General features: G+C 41.7%; 1 protein-coding gene across 1 annotated transcript; it reads right to left on the bottom strand.

The window, feature by feature from the left end:
- Nucleotides 1–550: 550 nt before the first annotated feature.
- On the bottom strand, nucleotides 551–7,959 carry SLC35E3 (solute carrier family 35 member E3). The gene is made up of 5 exons (XM_024218276.3): nucleotides 7,470–7,959; nucleotides 6,505–6,615; nucleotides 4,198–4,356; nucleotides 1,988–2,070; nucleotides 551–1,670 (listed from the first exon to the last, which is right to left on the bottom strand). The coding sequence occupies exons 1-5, from the start codon at nucleotides 7,857–7,859 to the stop codon at nucleotides 1,484–1,486; spliced, it is 930 nt and encodes a 309-aa protein (XP_024074044.1). The 5' UTR covers nucleotides 7,860–7,959; the 3' UTR covers nucleotides 551–1,483.
- Nucleotides 7,960–8,460: the final 501 nt, after the last annotated feature.

The raw sequence follows: 8,460 nt of genomic DNA, 5'->3' as shown, positions 1-8,460 counted from the left end.
TCTGTTCACATGATTTTCCTCTTTAAAGCGACTATAAATAAATGAAGATAAACCAACAAAATGCCAGTGAAGTAATGCAAATAAATTCTAATCACTTGCCAATCTGGCAAACGTATGTTTCTACCACGTTTACTGAAAGCAGGAAAACTGACGTAACTTTCCATTTTCTACAACATGGCCCTCAAAACTGCCTTTCCAAATGGCCAAAAAACTATGCACGGCTCTGGCCCAAGGTAATCTTCAAAGCACCCACAATTTACAGCGGAACCTGTGCCCATCCCAAGGTCATCATCTGCTGCAGATTCCCCTGAAGAGATTGTCTTTCCAGCATATTATGGGCAGCATGACAGAGATTAAATTTCTCAGCAACCCATTGGCCTTTCCCTATACAAACAGTAACAACAGTGGAACCTGTGAATATAGGATGCACCTTGCCATTTTGAGTGAACTACAGGGCAGAGGGCATGAGGGAAGTGCACGCACACATTAGGGAACGGATTAGAACAACAGGAGGTTCAACTCCCACATCCCACCTACTTAGTTTTTTTAACTTACTTTGGACCGAGTCTTGGCATAGTTTATCTGCTGCCCCAAACAGGTGGGTGTTTGTGTTCTCACTTGCAAAACCATTTTCATTTGGCAATTAAAGCAAGCTATGTAGGTTTACTAAGCCCACAAAGGTTCAAAAAGTCTTGTGAAAGTCCGTTTTTGACACTAGAAAATCATGAAGCAGAAACAGAACATTTTCCAAAACACTAGTGACTTACTAAATTTCCTGGCAGATCCACAGATGAATTTGAGCTGCAAAGTTCAGAGCTGGTTTCCAACTTTCCCAAAGTTTGGGGTGTTCGGTTTTGGTTCAAATTGATAACTAGTTAGATCGGTTGCCTGAGTCTCCACTCCACTAATAATTGTATCTGATCCCTTCTACTGAAAGTTATTCAGGTCGTTACCAAACACGCAAACAAGCATGTCGGAATCAGAATGATGTTTGACAGCTTTTTAAAAAACCAAACAAAAAAGCAATTTGCCTTTTCATCTACCAGACAAACAGGAAGCATGTGCTGTCATGTACCAGAATATCTGCATACAAGTGTCCTGAACAAGATTCTTTACAATAGTAACACTGGCATGATATCACAAAGGGCAAAATTAATTCCTTCAGCATTTACTGTAACATTAACCAAGATAAGCTCATTTCATTTCAGTGTGAAAGTCATAATCACTTCTATAGAATTTCCATTCTAATTTGACTTAGACCACTTGATCTTTTTTTTAAATGTTACTATTTAAATATAGGCTGGACTAAGATGGAAAATATGTTTTATGTAATGATTCATTTTATTTTATTTCAGCATGATGATCCTGGCGGTGATATTAATCCAAATTTTATTTCAGCTATTTTGCCCGTTCTACAATCAGTGCATATTTAATATTGGTTTTCCTTCCCTTTGAAGGTTTATCATCTCCAGAATATCTTGATTTATGGACGCTGAACCAGTTTACTCTTACTCCCTTCCTGCTCACTAAGTTTGAAATGGGTATAAGCTAAAATGCCTAACAAAGTACACAAAATCCCAAGGACTTGATTAAGTGACAGTGGATCTTTAAACAGCAGGTACCCTCCCAATAGAGTGATGCAGAACTTGAAGTGTCCAAACATATTATATCTACACATCTCTGTTAAGGATCACAACAAACAGTCAAAATATTAAAAATAAACATATGAACGCATAAGAGATTCACTATCCATCCCCAAAATGGACTACGGTCATTCACATCCATTTCTATTCACACAACCTTTCAATTTTATCTGTGCAATTATAATTAACAACTGGATTGTGTTTTTCCAGTTTTAACATTCACAATAAAGCAGGTAAATTACCAGCCTATTTGTCCAGTGGGCTTTTTTCATTGTGAAATATACTTGACTGAATACTGCCATTCATCTGAAAACAATGGGAGTGGCCAATAATAAAAAGGATACGTGACAGGTGATGTGTTTCCAATGATCCAGTAAATGGACAAGTTTACCATAAAGGCTATTATACCAGACAGCAGCACCATTAACTGTGGATTAATGGACACAGTCAGTAATCTAACATATATTTCTGACCATCTCTAGTTACACCCCAAATTGTTTAATCAGGTTTCTTTACTGTCAACTGCAAATCAGTAAGATATCACACAACAGAAGAGAGCAAACAGAACAAAAAAAAGGCAAACATGAGTTCTAATTTAATGTAGACACTGACAATTTAAGTTGCTTAGAACACGGTTTCAAAAGGTGAATTGTGCTACAAAATGCGTATCTTCTTTCTCTTTACTTGCCATGTCTGAGAAATGGCCCCAGATACTCAACTGCTCTCTCACAAAAATGATGTTCCATAACCATATTTAAGAGATCACAGCTTTTAGATGCAAAACTTAGTTAAGGTTACAGAAATAATTACGAGATATCTGTCCCATCTTTGTGATGATTCATTATTCCAGTCACTGATTTCAGTACCACTAGAGAGAGATCTTGCATCAATCATTGCCTGACATATCACTAACTGGGTAACTGGCACTTTCTAAACTAAAGGTACCTTCCGCCTTATACAACAGTATGTAATGAATATATATTTGAGCCCTGATCCTCTTGAGGGACATCAAGAAGATGAGGATGAAGAAGGAGATTAGAGCCCTCCCAGTACAAAGCAGCTACTGACTGCAGAAAGTAACCACTACCAGCACTCCTCCGCCAGAAGTGACGTCAGGGACCAGTGAAAGCATTTGTATCTTTCCCACAGTGGAAAGCGACTGCTGGCTCCAGGGTCATTTACATAATTTTACTTTAAAAAAAACTAGGACAAGCTTCTGGATTTTGTAAAGTGTGTGTGTGTGTGTGTGTGTGTGTAATAGAAAGGTTAATTTCTTTGGCTTTTGACTTACATTGTTCATCTATTTTAGATACTCTAGATGAGTGCTTTATTATTTGATTTATATATGAACTCACAGTTGGTGGCTCATCTGGGGGGTTATCTGTCACTATATTTAAAATATTAGGTATCTAGTAACACTGGTGGATATTTATTACCAAATGATCCTTTGTTAATCCTGCTGGGGCTTCCTATCAGAAATGGTCACACAAAAGGAAGTGAAGAATTAATCTGTCATCTCCTAGTAGCTGCTAGGCTACTGATAGCCTCTCGTTGGAAAAAGAAAAATGGTCCAACTCTAGAGGAATGGTTCACAAAGCATGGGAGCCTGTCATGGAAATATTAACACACCAATTATGTACCCAGCAAAATACACAGAGGACAAATAGACACTTAGATATTTGGTTACCGTTTACTCAGTACTCAGACAAAGTGCTTTCACCTGCAAATAATCAGCACAATTGTCCATTTTTTTTTTTTTAATATTAACATTTGATAGATATATGTCTGGTTTGTTAAATGTGTAATCAGAGATTTTACTGAATTTAATAAAATCACTAAAAATGACATGTAAAAGATGTTGTAATGATGCTCATTATGAAAGTAACACCCTGTAAGAGAGAGAAATCTGATGACTATATCACTACATATATACACACTATATTCTAAACAAAAGCTCACTGTTGTAATGATTGTTGTGTTTCTAATATTTACATGGCAACTAAAGCTTCCTAAATAAAAAGTTTAAAAAGTTGCTTATTCCTGAACTTTAGAGGGAGCCAATGTCTACTTTTTTCCTGTTACTAAAATGCCCTCCAACCAGAAACAAGAATAAGGAGAGAACACTCTTAGGCCACTTCTACTCTACACGGACTATAGTGACATAACCTGATAGCACAGATGCAGACTACAAAAGGGTTTTTTCTGTCACTCCACTTCCCTGACAGCTAGGTTGAGGGAAACCGTCACCCATCAATCTAGCTACATTTATGCTGGGTTTAGGATGGTGTAGCTACAGCTCTTAGGGGTGTGGATTTTCACACCCCCGAGTGCTGTAGCTATTTTGACCTAAACGTAGATCAGGCCACAGACAAACATGTTGACAGAGATACTCCTCTCTCACACAGTGGGGCTTAAACAATTAAGGGGAGCACGGACTGATTCTCTTTCCCCACAACCCCCGTCACATTCACTGTCAATGATTGTATGTGAAGCTGTTATATTAAGTGATAAGGCCATTGGTGTTAAATTTAAAAAATAAAATATAAAATCTTACCACAGCAGAAAGTGTCCAGGGTCCAAATATCCCCCCTTCTCCAAATACTGGCTCAAAGAAGGGTACGATACACAACAACATGGCAGAGGACATTGGTGCCTGATAGTACAGCAACTGCATAGAGTTAACCTGCAACTCATGCTGCTTGGCTCCTACCCACTAAAACCAAGAGATAAAGTTGTTAAACATGAGGAAAATCAAGTCCTCATATAAAAGGAATTTGGTTACTAATAAGAAGGGACTCTCATATGGCCGGCACTACATAATAAATAGGATGACTGTTGTGTTTTCCACTTCCATTTACTGAACACCAAATATTTTAACCAGATGCATGTGTGTTAGTCTTCCCGCCCTATTTTGAGTAGACAGTGGTAAGCCACTGGGTGCAGGCATATGAGGAAGGAAGAGAATTGGCTGAAAGAGCTTTTTCATTACAATGTCTGATGGGTAATGCTTGAATCTTCTTCCCTTCATCTTCTCTCTATTCTTTGTCTCCTCCCATACTCTATGAGAGGGTCTGCCACTTGAGTAAGGACAGATAAATAGCGGGGGTTGGAAAAAGCTGACTCCTTTCATTCTCGCACCAATTCTGGATCTAGCCTAGTAAGGGTTCAGTACCATCTCCCAACAAGAGCAAGCAGTATTACAGAAACTACCTATCTTTTCAACTTTCTACTATTATGGGATGCCTGAGCACGATTATTAAAGTCATAGCCGACTGCATCAAGTTAACTTGCATGCCATTACCACAAATGTGTGTGAAAGCACGCAACATTTGAACTGCATATTTTAGGCAGCTCTTTAAACCAGTGGCTCTCAACCTTTGCAGATTACTGTACCTCTTGCAGGAGTCTGATTTGCCTTTGGTACCCCACCTCACTTAAAAACTACTTGCTTACAAAATCAAGCATAAAAATACCAAAGTGTCACAGCACACTATTACTGAAAAAAAATGCTTACTTGCTCATTTTTACCATACAATTATAAAATAAATCAATTGGAATATAAATATTATACTTACATTTCAGTGTATAGTATATAGAGCAGTATAAAGTCATTGTCTGTATGAAATTTTAGTTTTTATTAACTTTGCCAGTGTTTTTTATGTAGTCTGTTGTAAAACTAGACAAATATCTAAATGAGTTGATGTACCCCCTGGAAAACCTCTGCGTCCCCCTGGTTGAGAACCACTGAAAAGTACATAATATACCTTAAGAATATTCTACACAACTGTTGCATATTATGACAGACAGTCACAAAAAAATAAATTCTAGTAGTACTTTAAAGTATGTTTAAATAAAATCTACTCCTAACTGCTGTTACTTCCCCTATGCCCCCACCTCAGTTGGCATTACGATATATACGCTAATAAGCATGACTAACATTTTTATAATTCCAAGGTTTTCCTTCCTTTAATTATACATATACTAAACTTCATTTTGATATTGATTATAACTGAGATTTTCAGCATGTATAATTTAATAAAACTACTGTTATCTTTGCATCTATGATTAGTAAAATGAATGTTACAAATGAAAACCCTTAGACAAATTATTTTCAAGGCATTAATTTGATATTTTATTGCACTTAACTATAATAATGCTAATAAACAGCATTTACTGTCAGTAATGCAGCATTATATAAGAGACAACTTACTATACTGAAATAATCTCTGTTCTAAATTAAAATATAACTATAATTACATTAAATTCTATTTAAGGGCTTTCTAAGAAAGCACAGGATGGAATTTCACCCACAGGCCAACTAGCAGTTCTGCTACACATGTAATGTAGCACCATCACAGTAACTTTGCCTGATTCTCCTCTTCTCATAGATTTTTAAGGCCAAAAAAGCCCATCATCATCGTCATCTAGCCTGACAGTCAATAGAACCTCACCTAGTGATTCCTGCCTCAAGCCCATAACTTCTGTTTGAGTGATAGCGTATCTTTTAGAATGCTATCCAGTTTTGATTTAAAGACTTCAAGTGACCGAGACTCTACCACATTACTAAGTAAGTTGTGCCAATGGTTATTACACTCACTGTTACAAATGTGTGCCTTAAAATTCTAGTCTGAATTAGTCGCGCTTCAGCTTCCAACCACTGTATCTTGTTATGACCTTTTCTGCTAAAGAGCTATGTAGTACCAGAAATCTCTTCCCTACTACTTACAGACCACGACTAACTTAAGACATACTATTTCCAGACCACTTAGCCTGCCTCTATTACTTTCCGAAATTTGAAACAAGGTGTCAAAAAGTTATTTTTGTTATGAAACATGCACATAGAGAAGAACAAGTTACTAACCACTTGATAAAGGGATGTAACTAGAACACCAAGGGTAGCAAACACCATTCCAAGGAAGTTAAACTTCACGTCATAATAGGAATTCAGGAATACACCTACAGTTATGGGAATCTGTAAGGAAAGAAAATGTTGGCTATTATTTACATTTGCTGCAGATGGAACTCAATGGAGCAAAACTTGTTCTCCCCCAATGTTTTGGAAAGGTCTGCACACACAACATCACCCTTTTATCCAGAGTTTATCTCAAGCTTTATAACTAGAGATTGTAAAGCTATATTCCATGATTAAGACATGGCATGAGCTATACACAAATTGTATTTGGAAGTAATAACAATTAGCGCGTTTCATCTTTAGAGAATTTTACAAAGATTGACTTGCACTTTCTCCCATGCTGCGCTGGTAAACAGGACAGAAGCCCCATATAACACTGCTACAATCCCTTGATGGTATGAAAAAAATATCAAAATAACGTGAAGGCCTTAACACTGACCCACAAGAGTTAAGAGTCCATTGAGGCCCCTAGTAGCTAGAGATGGGGTGGCAGCATTTGGTGAACGTGGTGAAGTTTTGCTCATTACTGGCTATTTCAGAGGTTTCCCCGCAGTCCACACAAGCAACAGCACCTCGACCCCACTCGCCAGCACACGAGAGAAGGTGCATGTCCATTAACCCAGCACTTCTGCCCAAGGAGCCACAGAACCATCGAAATCCTGGTGACTCAACTAACAGATTTATTAAGTCAGTGAGCGCCAAAGGCACAGGCGGTAACGTGCCTGGAAAGGGGGAAATAACCCTTTGGCAAAGGGCAAGAGGGAGAGGGGAAAGTCACAGGAAGCTGCCTCCCCGCGCCGGGGGCTCCCCGATCCACCCCCTCCCCCGCCGGGGGCTCCCCGATCCGGCCCCCCAGCGGCCGAGGCAGACAGACTGAAAGCGGGGACGGGCGCTGCGCTGCGCCCGGCGCTCACCAGGGTCAGTTTGATGCGCAGGGGGAAGCTCTTGCCGTAGAAGAGGCTCTGGATGGCCACGATGGCCGGCGTGGTCATGGCCTTGGCCAGCTGGTAGGTGCCGATGGTGTTGCTCTGCAGGGACAGGTTGGTGAACACCACGAAGCCGCAGAAGCTGAGCGCCAGGGGCAGCACCTGGCGGGGCCGCAGGCTCTTGGGGGCGAAGACGCGCAGCGCCTGGCACAGGCCGAGGCCGAGCCAGGTGGCGGCGAAGTGCACCAGCGTGAGGCTCAGGTTGGGGAAGCCGAGCCGCACGTAGAGCCACTTGTTCAGGAACACGATGCAGATGGAGGCGACTAGGTTCACCAGCAGCCCGGCCGCCAGCCACCCCGGCCCCGGGCCCGGCCCCATGGCGCCCGGCAGCCGCCTCCGCGCTCAGCGGGGCCGGCTGCCCGGCCAACGAGTACGGAGCAGGCAGCCGGGCGCTCAGGGGTCGCCGACTCGCCGCCTTCCCCCGCCCACCACCACGCCACGCGGGGGGCGGGGCGCGGGAGCTTCCGCTTGCGGAGCCAGGGGGCGGGCAGGGCCGGCCCAAACCCGCCCAGCCCAGTTCCCCCGCCAGGCCCCGGGGAGGTCGCTCGCGGGCTGCCCGCTCCCGCCTGCAGGAAGACGAGCCAGCGAAGCGGGAGCGTCGGGCCGGCCTAGGCAGGGATCGCTAGGAACTGGCCGCCCGCGGATGAATTTACCCTGCTGGGAATGAGGTTTCTGGCCCTCAGAGGAGGGAGGACCCGAAGCAGCCTCCCAGTAGTGCTTTTGCCCCAATTAGTCATAATTAGTTTGCTTGGTTAAGGAACAGGATCACACCATAGTGTTGCCTGCGACCACAGAGGCTGGACTTCATGACCCAAAAGGTTTCAGAATGGTAGCTGTGTTAGTCTGCATCAGCAAAAAGAACAGGAGTACTTGTGGCACCTTAGAGACTAACAAATTTATTTGGGCATAAGCTTTTGTG

Source organism: Terrapene carolina, unplaced genomic scaffold (genome assembly GCF_002925995.2).
Source record: "Terrapene carolina triunguis isolate 2854851 unplaced genomic scaffold, T_m_triunguis-2.0 Scaffold68, whole genome shotgun sequence".
In the NCBI taxonomy this organism is placed as follows: domain Eukaryota; kingdom Metazoa; phylum Chordata; order Testudines; family Emydidae; genus Terrapene; species Terrapene triunguis.
This window is presented reverse-complemented; position numbering and strand designations above follow the sequence as displayed.